Source organism: Bacillus rossius, chromosome 12 (genome assembly GCF_032445375.1).
Source record: "Bacillus rossius redtenbacheri isolate Brsri chromosome 12, Brsri_v3, whole genome shotgun sequence".
Taxonomy (NCBI): Eukaryota; Metazoa; Arthropoda; class Insecta; order Phasmatodea; family Bacillidae; genus Bacillus; species Bacillus rossius.
Window position 1 is genome coordinate 50,863,594 of NC_086339.1, and position 24,148 is coordinate 50,887,741.

Genomic DNA, 24,148 nt, shown 5'->3' on the forward strand with positions numbered 1-24,148 from the left:
GGGAAACACAAACACCCAAACAACAACAAACAACTATTGCCAAAGAGAGAGAGAGAGAGAGAGAGAGAGAGAGAGAGAGAGAAAAACTTACTAGTGAAATTTCTTTAATTGACCCACATGGGCCTTTTTATATATTATAGTACCAGAAGGGTTACGCAATAGAACCGTGTTGTCTCCTAAGAATTTATCAATGACAAACGGCCCAACAAAAGCAGAAATTAATTTTGAATTAACATTATCAGCCAGTTTTGGCAATTTAAAATTCTTTAAGAGAACCAAGTCATTAACAGCAAAACCATGTGGTCTCTGCGTAGCGTTATAAGAGGCGGCTACAGCCTCGCGGGCCCTCTTAAGATTGCAACTCACGTCGTCAAGCATGGCCTCCAGGGAATCACTGTCAGAGACGGGTTCCAGAGGCGGCAGTCCCCAGGAGTTAAGCAAGGGATGGGTCAACTCACGGCCCAGGAAGGGGATGGAAGTTGGAAACCCTGTCGCCAAATGGACAGCAGAATTAAACGCCACGTTGATGAATTCAATTTCACTGTCCCACAATGACTGATCATCCCTGTAATAAGCAGTAAGAGTGGCTTTAAGCACCTTATTTACACGTTCCGACTGATTGCCCTGGGGGCAATAGGGACTACTGTAGATGGGTTTAATAGCCCATTCAAAACACATATCCTTAAATAATACAGACCGGAAGTAACGGGCATTATCACAGGTTATCATAGCAGGAGCACCAAAAAATTTCCACACTTGCTCTCTTAAGGCTTTCACAATACTAGTCGCCTTCATATTTTTTAAGGGGAGTAGCAACACAAATTTGGAAAAGATGTCCAAAACAACTAGAATGCAAATATTTCCCTTTTTGGAGCGTGTAAGGGGACCAAAAATATCCATATGCAGAACGTGCCATGGAGCAACCGGGGGATCCGCACAATACAGGCCAACCTTGGCACATTGCGGGGGTTTAGAAACCTGACAGTCAACACACAACCTCACGTGGTGACGTACGTCTGCTCGTAGTTCGGGCCATGCCAGATGCGCACTGATGCGGCGGAACGATTTTTCTATACCCAAGTGAGCACCCAACAATGAGTCATGAAAGTACTTAAGAACCATCGGACGAAGGGAGGCAGGGACCACAGCCTTCCTCTGCTTGCCAGACTTCCCTGTGTAATAAATTACACCTTGTTCCTCTACGTAGGGCGTAACAGTGCCATTATGCAAATCCCTGCGTATGTGAACGCACTGCGGGTCATCCTTCTGACAATCCCGGATACTAAGGAAAGACTCCGGGAATACCTTGCACACCGCGGCGCTAATCGGCTCAGAACAGGATACTGGCAAAGCACTGGTGTCAAACTCCTCAGGGGTAAACATCCGCGACAACGTGTCCGCGACCACATTGTCACTACCCTTAATATGGTGTAGCTTAAAGTTAAAACGGGACAGCCGTAACACCCAGCGCCCTAGTTTTCCTAGCTGGTTAGGGTGGTTAAATAACCAGCTAAGTGCCTGATTGTCAGTGTACAGGTCAAATTCCTGACAGTCCAGGTACGAGGCAAACATCTCAACGCCGAACAAGCATGCAAGCGCTTCCTTCTCATACACGCCGAGACGCCTTTCTCCGTCGGTCAACGATCGGCTAGCATAAGCTATGGGACGTAATCTTTCATTTTCAAGATGACCCAGGACGGCTCCTAAAGCAATGCTTGATGCATCGACCTGAAGTGCGAACCTACGCTGAAAATCCGGAAGGATCAAAACGGGGGGAGAAGAGACAAAGGCCTTAAGATTATCTATTGTGCGTCACCCCATTCAAAGGTTTCAACGGACCACAGACCGCAGCATAGTCCGGTATAAAGCGTGCGTAGTAACCTGTCATGCCTAGGAATCTCTGAATTCCCTTGACGCTTTTAGGAGGTGGAAAATTAACTATGGGTAAAACCTTGTCAGGATCCATAATGAGCTTTCCCTTAGAAATTATGTAACCAAGGAACTTAACATTGTCCTGGGCCAAACAAAGTTTGTCAGGATTAACAGTTAAACTAGCCGCTTGAAGATGATCAAACACCTGTGTTAGATGTTGTTTGTGCTCTTCTAAGCTAGCGCTATAAACAATAATATCATCAATGTAGTTAAAGACAAACGTATACTTTAAATCAGAAAGAATATGGTCCAGCATGCGGCTCATGGCCTGACTACCAAATGAAACTCCCATGGGCACCCTATTGAACTGAAATTGTCCCCAAGGGGTAGAAAAAGCTTCCTATAAATTCAGCAAATGCGGTTTATTTACGACAATCAGGATGCAAGAGAATTTGATGGAAACTGGCGTTTAAAATTTTTAGGAACATGATGAGTGATATATTTACAGTTTCAAGAAGTGATGTGTTGCTTTTACTCCCTGATGTACTAATGGAATGTCGAATTGGTAATGATAGAGTTATTTACAGGTTTAACACTCCTACTGATGTAAATGAAGCTTAATTTGCTTCTAACATGTGTTTGTTCATTTTGCGATAAATTAAGTCCTTCGTGACAGTACGTGAAGTGTTTTCATAACTGAAATATGTAAGTAAACAAAACTATAAAAATTTGTTGTTGTATGTAAAATGATGTACATACCCGAAATATTAAGCACACAGAGCCTTGTCAAATTAGTGTTTATTCAGAGTTAAAAAATGCAATTTCACAATAAATAGAGAACAGTATTGTTTTTATCCTCACCTTCCGTGACGTTACATATTATAATTTGTATTAATTATTTCTACATCTATTGAAATCAGACGTGATGTCAAACCATTCCTATCGACTTACATTTTCTTGCAAAACATTTACCAACTAATATTTGTAATATTCAGGAAATTATTATGATTGTATTGTTAACATGCCGTCCTTCTGTGACAAAAAAAAAATTGAGGCCTGACCCTAAAATTAGGTATGAATTGCTTTATTTCTTTATATGTCCCCTCTATCTGGATTAAAAGTTGCTCTAAATATTTATTTTCAGAAAAATACTGAGTGCACTTCATCACTATCAAAGCTTTTATTTTAATATACTTTAAACATCGTAGACTTCCCAGTTTAATGCCCAATCAGTGTAGTTTTAGTGTTTGTTTTGTAAGCCTGTCCAAGAAAAAAATAGCTATAAATGGGTTTACCACTTCTGACTTCATAAATTTGGAGGCAAAATCAACAGTTTCGTCTTTTTTTCTTGATGTTGTATCACAGTTTCTATACTAGCAGACATGTGTTTTCTTGTTTGGTTAAAGGTTTTTTTTATCTTGAACTGGGTATTGGTGTCTGCTTATTATTGGGCCTTATATCTTCACAATCTTCAAGGCGACCAGTATCCAACCTCTGTTTTTGACTTATTTACATACTTATATATAATAACACATACACACACACCATTGATAATTGGGGCACCCCATAACGAACATAAGATTTGTGATATTGTTCGATGCAGGAGTTAAACCTCTCTTTCATGTTCAATTCTCAATATTCATATTATTTCTGTAAAGTGGGTGGGTCTGAAGCAGCTCATTTTTTTTATTTTGTGGTGCTGGAAGGATTTTTATTTTGACTAAACAACTATGATTGGGAGCCTCCGAATGCAAATGCACATGGCTGTTGAATTGTGGTGTTAAGTTTGTCTAGTAGTTTCTCTGGCCACACGTCAGGTGTAGTGTTGAACTGTTGGTAACTGACATGGTGTTGTCTGTTTGGATTTCAAGAGAAAGCCACAGATGAGAAGAACACTGCGGAGGATTGGGGTCTCATTATGGATATCTGCGACAAAGTGGGGTCTTCATCTGCACATGCAAAAGACTGCTTGCGATCGATAGTAAAACGTCTAAACCACCAAGACCCCCACATTGTAATGCAGGCCATAACGGTAATAACACAACTTTTCTGCTCTGTATTTAAAGTAGTTAGGCTTACTATTCTTTACATCTTAGTACACGTTGTTACTAGCTTCAGTAACTCTGTTTCTAATCATTTAGTACTTTTTAACACTAATAGGTGCTCTGGGAGATTATTAAATTCAATTAGAAACTTGAAAGTAATTTAGGAACATGTAAGTAATTTTTATCTACATTTATAAAAAAAATTGTAGCTTGAAATTTTTTTTTTCCCAATATGTGGACATACTTTTATGTAGCTCACAAATTCTTCCTCACTCAAAATGTAAGGTGGTGGTAAACAGTAGAACTACTAAAGATGGTGAAAACAGTAGTTAGCATTTAGCTGGATATTCAGTGATTTTTTTTTTCTGGAGAAGGTACTCTTTAGCCAAAAATATGACCTTAGTGGAATGCATGACTTATTTATTTTCGCTGGGAAGAGTGGATGGGGTAGTTATGCCTTAGCTTAATACTTAATAGGCTTTAACGTGAGGAGCAGTTTTATTTGCTATTTAATTGCCAAACTGGTTTAGCGTTTTCATAGTATATTGACTGAGGTTTACCTCACTGTCATTTTACATTGCTCCTTTAAATGTTTATCTTTCTTGCAGTTTTTATTGCTCTGTATGCCACCATAATGTGTCTGTTTTTACTCCTGCACATTGAGTTATTTTGGTTGTTAATTGATGATGCAAAAGCTGGGAACATCATAAATCAATTTTTTGATTGTATTAATTATGACATTTGGCAGGAATTCTTTTTGTTGAGAATATGTAGTAGTGGTTATTGAAGTCAAGTTGTTTGTGTTCACACACAGTTGTTCTTGTTTTCTTATAGAAAGTGTAAAACATGCCACTAATTAGTTTTCTGTGGCTTTATTGGTTTCTAAATTAATATCATTATTATTAAAATGTTTTATGTAAGCAATTTAAGACCAATTTGTGAATTTTGTGCAAAGAACAATAATTTACCTGCTCCTTTTGAATAGGTTTAGTTACTTTATGAAATATGATATAAATCTCATTTATGAAATGGAATAAATCTTCCATAAAGAAGGTAATGTTTATTTGTGTCATATAATGTAACTAACTAAATTTTGACAGACACTGTGGCCAACAAAACAGTTATTATTAACATTTCAATTCTCGTTTTTAAGAAGCATTATTTAATCATGTATCATTTTTGCTGGTTGTATTGTTAAATTGACAAGGAGTATGTTAACATAGTGCCAGGAATAAAGTTTCTTAATCTTTTGAGTGTTTAAATTATTTATTATTTTCTAGGAATCAAATTTATAACAAAAAAAAACACATAAATAATACAGCAGAGTATGAGTACACTGTGTGTATTTGTTTGAGTAGGCATGCACACACAAGCTTTTCTAATGTCCAATAACAAGATGCTTGTGGTTTCTACTCATGATAAACCTTGTGCGAGGCTAGCTCTATTCATGTCATGGATTGGGAGTTAATTGCATTACTGACACATCCTTACTTATTTCCTTTATTATTTCCCATCCTTGTTGAGTTAATCTTTCGAGTTTAATTGCAACTCATGTCCAATGTGCGAAGTATAAAGTTATGTTTGTACCAACTGAAGGAGATACGAGCAGGAGATTGACAGAAGTTGGGACCTACGCGTTCCTACTAGAATTCATGGCAAACAGTTACTGCAGAACACTAAATTATTCTGTAGAGAACTTATTTTAATGTTGTAATGGTTCCAAGTTTAACAATTTAAGGTCTTTTCCTGTGGTGATTAAATTTTATTTAATTCAAAGGAAGTGTGGAGTGTTAGGTGCTTTTGTTTGCTTGCACATTGTGAACAGGTATTTTATGGAAAATAAAATTACTAATATTTTATTATTGATACATCTTATTCTCTTCAATATTTAGTATCAATACATAAATAAGATGGGAATTTTTTTATAATTTTAAAAATAGATACCTGTTAAAAATGTATGACCTTTGTGCTGTTTAGGGAAAACTTGGTAGGATTACCAAATGTTCCAGTATGATCTTGCATGACACTTGTCATCTCAAGAGTTTCTTGAGATCATTCAAAACACTCATTAATTAATTCTGAGGTTTTCCCTTCACACAGTGTACATAAGACATTAATTTCCACTGCATTTAAGTTAGCATCATACCAGATCTACATTCTACTTTAAACTTTTGCATGTCAGAAAAATCACATATGCATTGAAAATTGGTTTTGCTATTATTCAACTTTAAATATGAGATTATAATCATTCTGTACTCTTCTGCATTATTTATGCATGAAGTGTCTCAGTTAATTGAAATTTTGATTCCTGATTCAGTCTGAATAGCTTTCCTTATACATACCATACTGTGAAAACATAACATATTGATGACTTCAAATAATTTCCTTTTAAACTACCAAGGCAAGTATGATTATTTTGGCACAGAACAGTAAATATAATGATTTCACAGTCAATGGCCTCAATGGTAAATAAAATAACGTTTAATATGGGATTTTTGGAAAAAAAAGTTTTTGAATACTCTAGTTAATTTGCACAGTTTGATTAAAAAATATAATGTGTATTTTGTTTTCAAATCTATTTCCTTCTCTTTTTTTTTTTTTTGCAGTTACTGGATGCATGTGCGAGTAACTGCGGGAAAACCTTTCACTTGGAGATAGCGTCGAGGGATTTTGAATCGGAGTTTCGGAAACTTGTGCAGCGCAGTCAGGGCCGCCTGAGCGAGAGGCTGCGGCAGCTGCTCAAGAAGTGGGCGGAGGGCGAGTTCAGGAGCGACCCCCAGCTGAACCTCATCCCGTCGCTGTACAACAAGCTGAGACAAGAAGGCATGGACTTCTCGTCGCTGTCGGAGATGGTACCTGCTCACTTATTCAGTTTGTGTCTCAGTAGACATTATATTTGCAAGGAAAATGGTGCCTTTGAATAAAGTTTTAAGGATACTTGACGATGTGTTCGTAAGAATAAAATTTAATTGCAAGCATGTTGAAAATAGTAGTTTTTGATACCAGGTGTGGCTGTGCGATGAACAACTAGGCCTCTGCAGTTTTGATTTTTTTTTGTACATTCTGTTACTTCACCATCCGTAAAATAAATAACGTTCATCCTGCTGAAAAAGGTAAACACAATCTTTCAATGTTACCTAAGTCGTAGGATTTAATGACTTGTGAAACATTTATACTGTTTACACATTTTTTTCATTAGAACTGTAAGAAAAATTTATAATTGAGTGCTGATAACGCTGAACCAGAAAATGAGATCGTATCTTTGCCATCAGTATCTAAAAGCCAGCAGTGTTTGGTCGATTCCATGGTTTGAGGTTATCTTAAAATTACTTGAAAAATGAAGTTTTATGCTAGTGCAAAGAGTGTCGAACTCTTTTCTGTGTTGTTTGATTATTATTTTTTCATTAAATACTGTAGGAAGATTGACAATCCCTGTTGATTTTTTTAGTTTAGACCTTTAGAATAAACCCATTATTTCTTTTTTGCATTTATAAGAATGAGAACCAAAAACAAAGGTTCTTGATGTAAAAATGAACCAAAACCAAACCAACTAATGAAACATACAATTACACATTCCTACCAACAACTGCATTGCTATAAATGTATTAGTTTCAGTACTGCACAAGTGAGAGTATGTAGATTTCTTGAGACTGTGATTGCGAGCTATTAGTAAAATTGTTCATCATTTCTACTCCATGGTATAGAGCAGTTGTTCTCAAACTTTTTGAAGTTTTAAAACTTTTAAAATCCTTAAAATAATTATAGATGCACCTTTTACAAATTTCTGAGAAATATGTTGTAATAATTAACGGAACACCATATCTACTGATGGTCACCTCAAGGCTTGTTTACAACAGTAAAGACAGCGACAGCATCGTACTTAACCAGACTACTGTTTGAGCAAAACCTTAGAGTGGTTGATTCAACACTTGTAATGATACAATGTAGTAGAGAAACTATTTATTTTTATATATGGACACATTCCTCTGGACTACCATAGGTGCACCCAGAAATCTTCCAGGGAACACACTTTGAGAACCACTGATGTAGAGTAATGTATGAAATTGTGACTGCCAAAAGAGAATATGGTTACTCAAATAAAATTAGGTACAAGTAGAGTTACATTGCAGTTTATTTTACCTCCAATTTAAAGATTTGTTCATTTGGATAGCTGGATGAATAAGCCAGTTTAATGCTGAGTTAACACCACATGAATAGGTATATATTAGCATTTCCTAATATTCAACAGCTCTAAGGCAGTGATAAAATTAGTGGCAAAAATTATTATATGAGTTTACAACATATGTAGGCTATGTATATGTTTTTCATAACTTTTTTCTTTAAAATTCTGAGAAATGTTTTTTGCATGTTGCGGAACATGCTCTTGATGTTGCGTAACTGTGCATGTGGCACATGGTTTAGTGTACTAAATTAGGTATGTGTTCAAATAAAACAGCATCAAAAAGAACAATATGTTTGGTGTTGGAACACCTGAAGTTGATTTATTTACTTATTTTCAGTCTCTTTGAGATTTATTATTGTTAGGCCCTTGCGAATGTTTGAAATTTCAAATAATCATCCTTTAAAATAATGAATATTCAATTGTATTGGAAGTTTTGTGAAGTTGTTGAATATATTTTGTGGTTTAGCTATCAGCATTGAGGTTGATTCATTGAGGTTGATTCATTGTTAAACAATATCAGTGCGTATGTGCCTAGTTAAAATATATTAATGGGCATGATATAATCAGCCATAATTAATTTCAACATGGGCATTGTTTATCAGAATCACTGCTAAGTTCAGATGGTTAGAAAATGTACCATGTAAAAATTTTTTTGTTATCTTGAGTCAAGCAAACTATTCACAGCTTGCAATGGCTGCAAAAAAATTCCAGGAAATTTGAAATATACTTTGTTAGTTTATGAGTCAATTCCCCATTATACATGTACAGGTTATCAACATTATGGATTAACCATGGCACCCATTGAAAAATATTTTTTTTTTAAATGTGTATTTACTAAAATACAAAAAATTTGCGGTCTTAGGTCACTTATCCTGGTACTAAAAACATTAAATCAATGCTAACTTAGCAAATTCTTGAAGCATAGTTACATAATTACAATTTTCTGAATTTGTGAGCACTGATGTGACAACCCTGAAGCCATGCAAGTATGACTTCTCGCTGCTTCACAGCTTATCCCCCCTCCCCCGCGGTAGGGGCAGCCACCCAATAGTGCTTCAGCCTTTGTGCATGCCGGTGTCGCAAAGTGATTTTTTAGCATGTGATTTGGTGTAGTTGACCTCAGTGGTTTTTATATTAAAAAAACCCAAATGTTTTCATTAAAAAAAATGTATTTTTAAATAGAATATCTTAATTTTTGTTAATTAAAGGTCTAATTCCACTCTAATAAAGACAAAAGTTTGCTCATTAATGTTTCTTGTCATTTATACAAACACTCGAGATCTTATCATTTAAATTATAAATAAGTTGTAAAGTATATCCAGCTAAATACTCCTCTGAAATTAAAAAAAAAAGTTAATTCCTGTTCTGTGGGAAACCCCCAACTGTACTTTAAATCCCCATGCTGTGGGAAATATTCCATGGAGAAACCTTCTGTGGATAAATAGCTTTTCTGTGGTTAAGTCCCAGATTTGCTGGACTTAAGTTCTTTGATATTATAACTTTTCTGGTTCAACATGAGTGGCAGAAAGCTAGATGTTGTATGGCTTTCATTTGAACATGCTGAGAATCAAAATAACTAACGCTATAAAAATATGCCAGCCTAAACCTAAAAAAACTGGTTTAAACCAAGAAAAAGGTTGTTTAGATAAATATTTTTTTTTTCCAATGCTGGTACAAACATGTTGTGGAAATAAATATGAGCTCTTCGAACACTTCTGCAAAAACGGGAAATAAAAAGTAAGCTCGAGAATAGCTGTTCAAATTTTCTGTAATAATTATGGAGTGAGTAAAGTAACGATCAGTTGTTAAGGAGCAATAAAACAAATCTTATAAATTACACATGCAGTAATGATTCAACAAGTTTACGTGAATCGAAAACAGTGATGAACTGGTTACGATGATGTTGGAATTATAAAAGTCTGAAGTGAGCAAGGGAGACACAGGTGTCTGACGCGTACGAGCTAAACAAGCATAACATTTCTTTACAGCAGTAGGGCGCGAGCAATATGCCGTGTGTCTTCAAACTGGCTAACAATTCAAACAGTGGGACAGTATATGTGAAATCCCCCATACAATTCTAGAAAAGTGCATTTCCCATACATCGACCCTTGAATGTACAGAAAAACCGGCTGCATTATTTGAAACAAGAGGGAAACCTATTGTTATTAAGCTGATCCAAAAAAAAAACATAGAGCAATAAGAAAGAAGAAAGCAAATGACTATAACATATTTTTTCAAATAAATTTATGTATTTATTTAATGCTTCAGCAAAGGTTTTGTGTGCTCAATACATATTCTTTTAAAATCATTTAGTTAAAAAAGAAAAAGAAAAAAGTTTTTTGGAATTATCTGCAAATGCACTCCTTCACTACTGCGGTTAATCTTGAGTTGACTTTTCAGTATTTGTAACCACTAACATGAAAATTCATTGCCATTGCATGAAACCATGTAAAAATATTTGTTAAAATGTTACTTTTAAATTGTTTTAAAATGGTTGAAAACAAATTTTCCCTTTACTGTTGCAATTCAAATTTGATATTTGTGATTGAGAATATGTTGCATTCAAACTAAAATAGTACTGATATCACACATACCTAATAATTATAGTTTTTAATTTAATTTTTTGACTAGTTTTTGTATATTTATATATCATTTACAATTATTAGTTCTTTGTATGTAGAATGATTGATTGAACTTGTATTGGCAAATTTTGCTCTCCCATTATATATAGTTCTACATAAATTTTAGCCAGTTATTAGTTAACCTAGAAAATGGCAAAAATCCTTTTAAGGTCAGCTATTTTTTAACTGCATTATTGCTACCACATGAAAATTAACATATTGTAATTATATTCAAATGAAATGGAAAAAAAAAGTTATTGAAGTGGTCCAATACAATTTGTTTATGTCATCCCAGTGTGTATTTGAGTGTGTGGTGTTGTCACTTTTTCCTTGTTTGTTCATCATGATTATTTTGTTGGTATTACATTATCACAGTGGTCAGTTTATTTTTTAATCCCTTCATTTAATCAACTGAAATAATTTTTATATTTAAATTGCTATTTTGCAGCCGAAACAACCTCCACCTCTGAGTAAGGATCCAAATGTAGTTTCTAGTCAACAAGAAGAAGATGATATTGCAAAAGGTATGTTTGTATATTTGCCCCTTTATCCTGTTTCTTAAGTTTATAATACTGAATACAATCTTGAATTGGATATGTAATCTTCAAATGATACAATGTATCAAATATTTGTTTAGAAAATTAGGAGCATTGCTGCAAATCTGAAAGATCTGGTTGTGTTGGTTTGAAGCCATGTGACATGATATGCCGTGTTATCTACTGATAACGTGGATGACACAGACATGACCAGTTCTGTTTGTTTGCATGTGACAGGATTGAACTAGCTTGCTGCTGTCTTGCAAAGGGTTTTGTTGTGGTTCTAATGAAATCTTTTAGTTGGCGAGGATTTAGCACAGCATGAAATTTTTGCTGTCATGGAATGTATAATCTGTGCAATTTTTTCTTTACAATATTGCTGCCACATTGAGTGATTTAAAACAACACATCTGACATTTCTTTTGTATGTCAAATGGGGTGGTTTAACTTTTTTATTTACCGTGTATATTTCACAGTTTGTTGGAAATTACACATGATGCAACTTCATGGTGCTAGGGGGATATGGTATAACTGAAATATTTGGTAGCTGCTCTGCAGTCTTATATTTTACAAGTTGGATAGCACAGTTGAATTAATTTATACAAAATAATTGTGGGAGATGAATTTTTTTTTGTGTTTTAATAAGTGTGAAATATTTTTAGACACTTAAGATTTGTATTAGGTTTAAGTAACAGTTGTCTTTTAGTTCGAAGGATGGTTTTTAATTTTGCTTACATAAATTTATCATGTGGGGTTAGGTTTATCACTAATTTGTTACTTGGTGAAAATATATATCTTTCTAAATGTGAATGTATTTGCATCTGCATTAAATTTGAATTTTAAATAAATAAGCACTTTTTATTATTAGTATATTGCCTGCCATCTAGTGCAGTAATACTAATTTTTAAAAGTTGGTCACATGGATTTATTAAACAGTGACACTGTCCCCCGCGACGACAGAAGGCAATGACAGTTCCCACGACTTGTTAGGAGCAGCCACATTTACACGCAGCAACCTAAACATTGCAAGTTTAAATTGATGAAAACAGCTACTCGTAAAACACCACAATTATCATGATAGCTGTTCATCATTTGCAAGCCTGTGAGCAGAAAAAACTAATTATGACAAATGTTAAGGAGGACCATGTAACAGGTTTTAGCAAAAAAATATATATTTTACTTGTTGGTTCCTTCAGTGTGCTCTGTAAACCCACTCCATACATGAACAGATACTTCATAAGCTGAGATCAATTGCAGGTTAATTACAAATTGAAAAGAAAGATTCAAATATTTTTAAATGAAATATGTTAAAAATATAATAATACTATACCTAAATATATACAGTTTACGGTTTATTAACTCATGTAAATACATATTAGCAACTATAAATGAATGATACAAGGATAAAAATAATCATCACAATAAATTGCAAATTATATAAGAAAGTTTATAAAAAATATTATCTCTTTATGACGTATCTTTGAAATAGTTCTTATACAAAGATTTTGTTCTCCAATTTATCGTAGTGGGCAGCCTGTTTAAATTTATGTGAAATATTGACCCGTATGGAAAAAATTACCATTTAAACTTTCTTAAAGTCAGCGGTGTAATGCGACCTAATATAACCATCTCTGTTCGCAGCAGCAAAATGTCACGTGTACTGCTACTGTAATTGCTAGAGACCCCAAAAAATGGTGAAAAATTATGCCATTGGCGGTGTAAAAAAACCCTCATAGCGGTACATATAAATGAGGAAAGCGGTGTTTACGAATATTTAATATTGTAGATAAAAATACAATTATAAATAGCTGTTAAATTTTGTATGTGAAAATCTGCTTAACATAAACAGAAAAAAAGTAAAAACATCAAGTGATTCATTCGATTAAACATTTTTATACTTTTTGATTACAATACTTTACATATACCATGGTACTACTCATCTAAAGAAAATACTTATTCTCACATGGAACTTTGGTACAGTTTTAAGACCTGTTTTGTATGTCAGTATTTTTTATACAGATCAAAGTTATGTCTTATTTTGCAAAAAAAAAAAAAAACAGTTGTAAACTAAATAACACAGGCTTTACAAAGACTAAACATGTCTTAACAAAGTAAAACCATTCAAGATATTCCATTAAAAATTCTAAGTTACAATACACAGTATTTCAATATCAAAATTCAATTATAGTCTCTCTCACTGTACATACTAGAAATTCTCCTCTGCAGGCAAGTTTTGTTAGTACACAAATGTGTAACACTACAGTTACCATAGTCACAAGCACTACAAAGTAGCAGACTCTGCCTTACTACCAAAAAATCGAGTGAAAAGAATTTCTAGATTTTCAGCCTTTAAATTTGTTCTACGGTCTGCTAAAATGTGTGAGTATGCTGAAAATGCCCTTTCACTGTCTGCATTTGAAGATGGGATCCACAGTGGAGGAACACAGTGCTGAACAAATTCACTATGTTGGACTTGCATGTTCATCAAAACACTGACAACATCAACAGGCTGCATTTCAGCCAAAAGTTGTGAAACCTGATATTGGTAAGCCAAGTAGCCTTCCAAAAATTTTGTCTGGGAAAGTTGGCAAAGAATAGGAATCTTCTTTGCACTTGACTTGTACAGTTTTTCATCAACAACATTGTTCGAAACATTACTGGGGTAAATGTTTGCTGATGTGCAGAATGAAGTCTTTACCTGAATCCCGATTCATCAAATCGGAAAGCTTGGTGACACATTTCAGTCCTACACTAACAAGATTTTCACGAAGTGAATGCTGCTTCACTTGAGTTGACAATTTTGCTTGTGCAAGTATCTTCCCCTAGGATTCCCCTGCTAATCAGAGTGAATGTATTTTTAAGGTCCCTTAGTATGGGGTACACTTGATGTGAAAAGGCATAATTTGCACCTTCTAACAGTACTATTGAATCAATTGTTTTAATGCAATGTTCAATTAGAAAAACTGATGAGCACTTGATTACAGCCACATCATCTTGAGAGAGATTTTTGAAATGCACAATAGCACTACTTCCTTCTTCTTCTGCAGACAAAAACTCCACCAAATCATCCACATGTTCACCTACATAATTGGCAGATTTATACCATGAAGTCCACCTCGTCATTATTGGAAGTGGAAACATGACGTGTTTTGTTTCATCCTCAGGGTACTTGTCCTTCAAGAAAGACATGTACCTGTGCTTCCTTTTTCTTGCATTGACAAATGCATGCTTTGCATTTGCAACACACATGTTCAGTTCAGTTAGGTTGGCACTCCACAAACTAGCAATAATGTTGAGCTTGTGGGCCCAACATTGGACATGCACCATACCATCACTGAAGACACACTTCAGTGAAGTCACACAAGTTGTCATGTACTTGGCCGAGTCAGTTATCACACCTACAACATTTTCAAATTTTATTCCAAGCTCTGCCACAATTGACAAAATAGCTCTCGAACACTCAGATCCAGTTGCAGCTGTCAACTCTTTCACACCACGCACATACATAAGAGGAACCGAACTACAACGTAACACTCTAATCAAAACCACAAATATACATCGGCCCACTTTGTCTGTCGTTTCATCACACAAGAATACAATCTGTTTGTCTTCTACAGCGTGCCTTACTGCTTCCTTATTTGACTGGCCAATTTTTGGGACATATGTTTCTCTGAGCGTGTTGGCTGATGGCAAATCCCCTGCGCCTAAAATGTAAACATAAATTACAATATACTTATAAATAGGTAGCATTTATCAGGTTAGCGCTGAAAATATTAATGGGCTAATTTACTCAAAACAATTCTTAGCCAAACCTAACCTAACCTTTTCAAGATTACTGCTGATTGCAGAGTCAAACCATCAATCAATCAGTCAACAAATATCTTGTGGTGTGCTCACCATTTCACAATGCATTCCATCCTATTTATGTGTTTGTTAATCTGAGGTGCTTGTATATTTTTATTGAAGTAAAGGTAAGTTACACCTAGAGGTAAGTTAATAATATTGTAGGCTTACATATGCTTATTTACTTTTATTAGAGATAAATTGATAAATAAGTAAATAAATAAGGCTAACCTTCAACATGGGTGTTCAACCATTCCCTCATAGCTGGATGATCAGCTTTTTCCAAAGGAATGTTAGATTCCAGCATCATATTTACAAAATCAGAAACAAATTCTTGTTTCTGCACTTTCAGTTTGTTTGCTTTTTTCACGGTGTCGCTTATCGAAATTTGTTTAGACACTGTAGAATTTGCCTGACAAAATAATTGTTTTTTTCTTTTGTGTGTGTCATTTGCCACATGCTTTTTGCATGTGTCTTTGCATGTCCAATCAACCCGCACGTTGCAGAACTTGCACATCATAATTTTGTCCCGCTGATCAAAAATATAAAAACCATCCAATTTCATCTCTCTTTCGCGATCAAATATTGTCAAATTTTTCGGCATCTTAGCCATAACTACAATTGTATAACAAAACTCACAAAATGTGGCGACGGTATATGTAAACACTCATAGATTTGTGCACGCAAATATGACTGCCATGTTAGCTTTATGCGATTAAAGTAGAAGGTTAGAAAAATCGACACCAGTGCGCCTAGCGGCAGAAATTACGTTTTTATAAACACGAAAACTGTGGACAGTCAATATTGTTATGTTGGTAGTGTGCACATATCGATTGTTGACATTTGTTACATTTTTATTTCATTTGCGATGGCAATATTTACTGCTTGTAGAGTAATAAAAATACCTACGTGAATTTCAGTAACGTGTCAAAACGAAGATAATATCACGGTGCTAGTCTTTCAGTCTGTGTTTATTTCACGCCTATGTTTATGATGGCGTAAATAAATATATCTTGCGACATAAGGACATCATTTTGTGCGAAAAAGCGCGAATTTCGCGACTATGTTTAAATCAAAGGAAAGTCGCAAAATTCGTTTAAAGTATCAAATTTTCGCGTTATTTCGTGAATTTCGCGCTTCACCATTTTCCGTGGTCTCTAGTAATTGCCATGCATGAAGCACAGCTGGGAGACATCGTTGGGCGGCGTGCTGATGATCCGTGCAGTCGCTCATAGAATTGCGTCTCGCAGCTTCACTGGAATGCGTACCAGACACAGCCTTGCCTGGCATCTTGTAGCTGAAGTTCACAGCTGGCAGTTGACGACGCACACATCCAGAATGGAAAGCGATTTGCAAACCACCAAATTGCCGATTTTTTTTTTTTTATTGCGTGCCTGATTACCGCACATCTCGTGCATCCCTAAAGTTTTCTTTAAGTCCTCAACGCACAGCACTTTCGAACACTTCAAAAGCCATGATCAGCTCTTGCACGCCTGGTAAAAAAATGAAACGGTACATCTGCGGGCCGAATAGAAGAGTCATATTTGGTGCGAGGTTCCGTCTGCGAGCCCTCGCCTCGCTGCTTCCGCCCGGCGACTCACGGCTCGGCTGCCACACAGCGCTGTCGTGCCTTGCGGTAGTCACTGTCTTGTGTTCTTACTGGATCCCGAACTTCCGGAAAACAACTCTTTAGTACCGTCGGGAAAATTATGTAGGTAACAATTAACAACTGAAACTTACATTTCACAGTGTTTATCTTTCGCTTTGAGGTTAATGCAAATAAAACAAAGAAACGAAATTCACTTCGTCATTAACGTGACGCCAGAACTAATTATTTTGTTGGATAAGTCTAACCTAAACACCAAACAAAAATGTTTTAGGATAGCACCAATGCACATTTTTCATCAGTTTTGTTGCCTTACAAAAATACGTTGACACGTAGGTTTAAATAATATACACGATTGCTTATTACGTTGTGGACCCCATAATTTACTTGTCTTATGTTTTGTTTGTATTCAGAAAACTTTTACATTTCGGAAACAGAAAATAATAAAATATGATTCCCGTTTTTGTGGCTAGGTTAGGCCTACAACTTCCGATTATCCTGTGCGTATGATTACGGTCTTATTTATCAGTGAAATAGATGAAAGTAATTTTATTTACTTCTTAGTATCTTCATAGTTAAGCCAATTGCATCACATATTGAAACAATAATAACGGTTTAATGAACAAACGAGCAGTTTCGTTGTTATTTTTCATCAAGCAGCCATCTTTGCTAACCTGCTGTTCGTGTGTACGAAACAAATAATACCTAAGATATTGTATTTGCGTCAGATGCCGTTAAAAGTAAGTTTTTCATTTCAAACGGAGTTTTTTATCACATTAATACTTCGTTATTATACGGAAGTATATGTACAGCGCAAAAAGAATTAAAATGCCCATTATTGATCCAAATACACGTTTATCTATCAAGCCGTATCAGGCTTGCAACTGTTGAAAGAAGCTACGGCGTAACGACGATACCTTCTGGCGTGCGACGAAGGCTAAATGCAGATGTTCAATTGTTGCCATAACCTACAAAATAAATATGTTGCGGGTTCCGCCATAACCTATAACCTTGCACTACGAAATAAATATGCAGTGCGTTCTCAGTACAAGTGATGGTGAAGTAGGGCTATCTTCAGCGCCAGTTTGGAATTACTTTAAGAAACTACCACCAGGCAATAAGGTACAATGCTCTTTATGCCCGTCTGTCATAAAAACAGAATATGGTTTAACCACAGGCATGCGCAGACATTTATTTCAGCACCCTAAGGCCAAATCCAAGCTAACAATTTTGCAGGAAAAATATTCAGCTCTGAAAGAATCAACCAGTAAAATCTCTAAATCTAAAAATCTAGATTCTAAAGTAAATCAGCCTAAGCTTGCAGATTTTGCCAAATGGAGTAATGACCATCCTAAACAAAAGGCCTTGACCACAGAAATTGGTAAGTGGTTGGCAACTGGATTTCATCCATACAGCCTTGTGGAAGAGAATGGCCTGAAAAATGTTTTGAAACTGGCTCAACCACTGTACAGTTTGCCATCAAGTAAGACATTCAGCAGGAGGGTGATTCCAGAATTGTATGAGAACACAGTCAAGAATCTGAGTACTGAAATCAGTACTGCTGTATCTAGTTGTGCCTATCTTGCTTTCACAGCAGATATATTGTCATCTAGAAGTAATCATGCTTTTCTTTTTTTGACTATGCATTACATGCATCAAGATTTCAGTCTCAAAACACATTGTTTAGGCTCATACCATTTTGAAGGGGATGACACTGCTTATGCAATTTCTGAAAAACTGGCAGACTGCATTCAGAAGTGGAACCTGACTGATGCATGCAACACCATTCCTGTATTTCTTGTTACAGACAATGCTAAGAATATTAAGCGTGTTGGATCACTGCTTGCGTTTAAAGAAGTCAGCCACCTTTCATGTTTTGCCCACACTTTACAGTTAGTACTATCTGATGCCAAAAAAAGCTCTACTGAAATGTGAACGTTAGTAAAAATATGTAGATCTGTTGTTGGATACTACAAACACAACAGCAACAGAAAGACTACACAAGATTCAAAAACAATTGGGGATGACAGAACTACAGGTGATTCAGGACTGTGAAACTCACTGGAATTCGGAATATTTGATGATGGAACGATTGCTGACTATTAAAGAAGCACTTTCAATAGATTTAGCATCTGAAGGCAAACATGACAACCTCAGCATTTCACAGTGGAAGTTGGTAGATGCTTATGTTAAAATTTTGAAACCTTTGTATCAGGCCACAGTTGAAGTGTGTGGTGAAAGAACACCCACAAGTTCAATTGTGATTCCTGTAATTTTTTTAATTACAAGCAAATTGGAGAAACATTGCTCAATCACTGAAAATGGAATTGGAAAGAGTTTTAGAAATAATCTTCTTCTAGCATTGAAAGCAAGATTTCCTGCCTACAAACAGAAGCAACCATACCTGTCGGCAATGATTCTGGATCCTCGTTTCAAGCATATTCTACTTGAGAAACACGAGAGGAATGCTGCAGTCCATTTCCTTGCACAAGAGTGTCATACACTCTCTTCGACTGATTGCAAGAATCCTAAGTGTAAGTCAACACTGTAATTCAATGTTACTATACGCCATAGGAAGAAGTAGGCCCTATTATTATTACTAGGTGTATTCATTTGTTTGATTTGTACTGTTTCAGCTCCCAAAGAATCTCTATCAGAAACTCCTGATTCTATTTGGGAAGAATTCAGTTTGCTGGCTTCACAAACACAAAACACATCTGAAACTTCTGCAAATCTATTCAATCAACATTTAGATGTCTACTTAAATGAACCTGTGGTGCATATATCTCAAGATCCATGTTTGTGGTGGAGAAACAATGACACGATTTGCGACACTTAAAACTGTTGTTTTGAAGTACCTTGGCATACGAGTACTTGAAGTTGCTAGTGAAGGTGTTTTTTCGAGTGCTGGTAATGTAGTTACTAGCAAACGTGAAAGACTGACTAGTGAACATGTAGAAGAACAAGTGTTCCTCCATGAAAATTTAAAATAGCCTTGTAATTCATAATTTAAATATTTTAAATGTTTGTTTTCAGCTTCAGAGAATTTTTTGTGTCCCCATTTTATACACTAATACTAACTTACATTTTAGTGCTGGTAAATGTGTGAATTTACTTGCATTAAAAATTAAACAAAGAACCATACACTAAGAATTCAGAATGTGAATTTATGTAAATTTACAAAAGATTTTTTTGCTAAGTTTGAATTCCCGATCTCGATCCCAATCCCGACTTTTATAGCTCTATCCCGCTCGTATCCCGTCCCGATGGTAAAATGTCTTCCCGTCCATCCCTAATTCTTACACTACACACCAGTGTATTAAAGGCATGCCCAATAAGTATGTTTAACGCTGCCCATTAAAAATAAATAGTAAAGAAATACCTGTAACTAACACAAAAATACCTAAAATAAACTAAAAATTGTATATTAGCTTCTCAAAGTTTTTATAATGTTCTGGTATTTTTTACATTCACGTAGCCAACCTTATCAAAATTTACAACTAAATTTACCAGAATTACAAACCAATGTCCAAACTAAATAATAAAAATACTACACAATTAAATAAAAACAAACGGCATCTAAAACCATAATTAAGGTGACTTGAAAAATAACCTGCACTAATTTAAATGCAAGAAGGGAAATAAACTGTCCACCAAAAAGTGGCTTATGCCACAACAGAAATCAACCATTCATTCTATCTTGAAAAAACTAGAAGATAGCATTCATAATCTTAGTTTTTTCTTGCTCTACTTCATTGAAGTAAGTACCGCTGTTCATTTTGCGCGGTTTTGTAGTAATAATTCTAATAAATTATTGCTTTATTTAAAGTAGTGCAGTCATAGATTTGAAGTAGCCCACTCTTTCATCTATGTGAATTTTTATTTCTGTGTGTACTATTGTAGCATTAAACACGGTGCATTGAATTAGTAATGCAGTAGAACAATCTTATAATGTTTTCCTGCTTATGTCATATTTTTTTAAGTCCCGACATTTTCTCCATAAGGACAATATATTTATTTCCTACATATAACGTTTCCAGAATGGTGCATTTTCTGCTTTATAAAATGAATAAATGTAAAAAAAAGTTTTAATAAACAAACTATTTCAACACTTATCCCATCTATGAAGTTTAACATGTTGAAAAGTTTGTTTTACACTTATGTACATTTTTGTTTACATTCACTGTTGTACCATAATGCAGATTGTTAAAATAGGATTGTATGCAAAAATAAACAGTAAGTGTGTCAACACTAACGCTACACGTTAGTGCTTACTGACACTGTGTATTTGATATATCAAAGGTACACAACGTTCACAGTTGCGTGTCTGTTTTTATTCTTAAATCGTTCCATTCCTTGCCATTCTAGTGTTTTTTTCAGAAGTACGTACGTAGTCCTACAATATTTTAGTTCGCCAACTATTCAGTGATGGCAAAAAAATAACAAAAGTGGTGATTTAGAGTTTTATTTTATTTCATTCGTAGGTATAAATACCAAAATTACACATTTTCTAGTGGTGAAGGAACTGGAAATAGGAATTCCCACTCTAAATGTCATCACAAATCGTGAAGATGATTTTACAGAAATGTGGCAGTGTGTCTTTAAAGACAAATAAAATAAAATCTGGAAGGATGATGTAGTTGAAAAATTTATTGTCTTGGTTAAGCACATTCAAGCACTGAGTGGTTTTAACTTTAAATTTGTTTGCATGGCGAGATGAGTCCATTGGTAGAAAGTTCAAACCCTGACAAGTGCAAAATTAAATTTTCTGCTTATAATGTTTTTTTTTTTCCTTATGATCCCTTGAAAAAACATAACATGGTTCTACTGTATGATGAATCAACAAACAATAGTTTACTCTTTGCTTAATTGCAAGTTGCTTCCGTTGATGCATATTTACTTAAGTTCAACGTAGCTCAATTAATACCCTAGTGTTTAGTGCAAGTCAGCAACAGCTCTGGTTAGGAAAGCCAGAAAGTTCGAAGGCTAATTTTCCTTGTGCCCACCAGGATACATTAGTGAAAGTCGTGGTTAGTGATTCATTGTAAACAGCAGTGCCAGGAATTAACAGTTTAGATTATCATTTTTATAAATAACTGAAAATGTGCAATCCTATTAGAATTGAAAAATATTTTCTATGTTAATAACATTATTTTTTGTAACTCAGAAGTGATGTTAGCACCTACTTAGGAAATCTTATGCCCAAGTCTTGTTAGGCAAACAATGTGGCCCGTGCTTGCTTGAATGTGCTTTTTTTTTACGCCGTGAATCCACAAAATGTAATTAAAACATTTATTTAATTTACTTAAAATTACATAATTATATTTAAATTGACATAATTAGTACTATAAATTGATTAAAATAGGAGAAGCTCTTGATTAAATAGTAGTCAGCAGGCACATCTACATCTATTATGATTAACATACACGCTTCTTGAAAAATGGTATTTGACTAGTGATGTTTTGACTAGTGCTCTGTTTTCCCGGAACAAATTAGGGCATTACTTTGAGGAACGTGTGTCCAGTAGAACCTCGTTAAATCGGATCACTTGGGACTGCAGTTGATCCAGGATTAGGAAATCCTGGTTAGAGAATTGGGGAAAATATTTCCTTGGTATTGCCAGGTGTACAGCTTGTGTTAACTCGTGCTACTTGGTGTGACTCAGTGTCACTGTGTACAGTCCCAGCAATCACGCACCCAGTGGGCACCAAATAAAGCAAACATTTGGTTGTTTTAAATGAAATGTTTCTTTGTACATTTTAGCTCTTTGTGATTTATCATGAAATACTTTTCATTGAAGTGAATGTTATTTACAGCTGTTAGGGTGAGTTGACGCGATACATCATCAGAGCATGAAAAAATTGTAATGCTCAGGGGGCAACAAAAATAGGGCTGTGCAAAGCTTCCACTAAGAAATCAATTGAAGCCCTTTTTAATATTTGATTTGCCTTCGCCATGAGATATGCTATTCAATTTATATGAAGCTTCAGTTGTCATGCACAGCTTCTTGTCTGATGTGAAGCTTTGCATTAGTTGCAATGCTTGAAAACAGGGCAACTGAGTACCACTTGACATTTTAGAAACATTGTTGCACCATGAGGCCTACTTCATCTTTTAGTTTTAGATGTTAATATATAAGGTGTGGTTATTTTGGAAATTTGGGACAAAAAATGTCTATTGCAAAATAGCAGTTTTATTTATAACACATAACTCTGAAAACAACCAATTAGAGACATCTATTCAAATTTAATAACATAACAAACAATTTTATACAATTATTTCAAATTAAGTCCAAAAATCAAGATTTATAAAAAAAATAGCTATTTTTAAAAGTGGGAAACTTGTTGCTGTTTGTCCATTTTATCAAATTTTCAATATCAGGGTCAGTGGAACTTAACTTGACTCTTAAGCCTCTTCAACACTGATTCTTATCCTACGTTTATTTTTAATGTACAATAGTTCAGAAAACCCACTCTCACACAAATGGCATCAAAAACAGGATATCTTTCTGTAAGATCATCAGGTGCTCAGTTTTAGTTCCTATCCAAAAGTTAATTAAAGGTTTATCTTGGAAAGCATCTTTCATTGTACCATTAGCCATATCATTGAAACACTCTTTTGATGTTGAGTCTTTTGGTTAAGTTCCAGAAAACTGATTTCTTATCCAGTCGAATTTGGAATATTCTATTTATCAAAACCTACTTGAAGGGCTTCCAAGTGAACAGTCAAATCAGCAACCACATCTGGCATGGGAGATATTTCATTTTCTTCAACAAATGATGATAGAGTAGGAAAAGCAGACAACTCATTTTCCCTTGATTGTGAGCAAAACATAGCTAACTATCTCTTGAAGAAGAATACTTTGTCATTAGCTCTGAACACTGTTGTTTATTTTTAATACACGGAGTGCTATGTTAAAAGTGTTAAAGCTTATCAAAATTATCAGCAATATATGCCAATCTTGATAACTATATTTCATCACTAAATAAGTTCTTCATGCGGTTATTTTTTTCACTTAGAAAGTTCTGACCTCAGTTCGAATAGCCAGGTTAAAATTTTGCCTTCAGATAATCACCTGACTAGTTTGTAAGAACAAAGTCTTAAACCATCCACATCTTCACCATCAAAGAGAATAATCATGAGTTAAGAGCCTTAGCCTTTATTAGGTTTAGTTTAGATTTTCTGGCATGCCTTTAGAAGTTAGTGCCGGTCTGTGGATGACATTCAGGAGCAACTTTCTGTATTGTAGCTGCAGAATAATGCTGTGAAGGTGAAATACGTGAGGGTTTATTACTTGAAATTACAGATAGAAATCCCATTTTTGTAATTATTGGTGAAATGAGCTGAATAATTATTGCGAGGACAGACAGGGCCAAACCGATTTGGATGAAGGAGAAAGACAGGTGAGATACAAGAAATTATGAACCAGGCTGTTTATAGTA

General features: G+C 35.0%; 1 protein-coding gene across 3 annotated transcripts in view; it reads left to right on the plus strand.

Moving 5' to 3' along the window:
- Nucleotides 1-24,148, plus strand: part of LOC134537933 (signal transducing adapter molecule 1) — a 165,821-nt gene that overhangs the window by 9,338 nt on the left and 132,335 nt on the right. The window contains exons 2-4 of one of the 3 annotated variants that reach the window (XM_063378909.1): nt 3,744-3,904; nt 6,524-6,769; nt 11,170-11,245. In XM_063378909.1, coding sequence (XP_063234979.1) covers nt 3,744-3,904; nt 6,524-6,769; nt 11,170-11,245 — 483 coding nt within the window. The remainder of the gene's footprint in view (nt 1-3,743; nt 3,905-6,523; nt 6,770-11,169; nt 11,246-24,148) is intronic. The other 2 variants (XM_063378910.1, XM_063378911.1) reach the window with 2 other exon arrangements.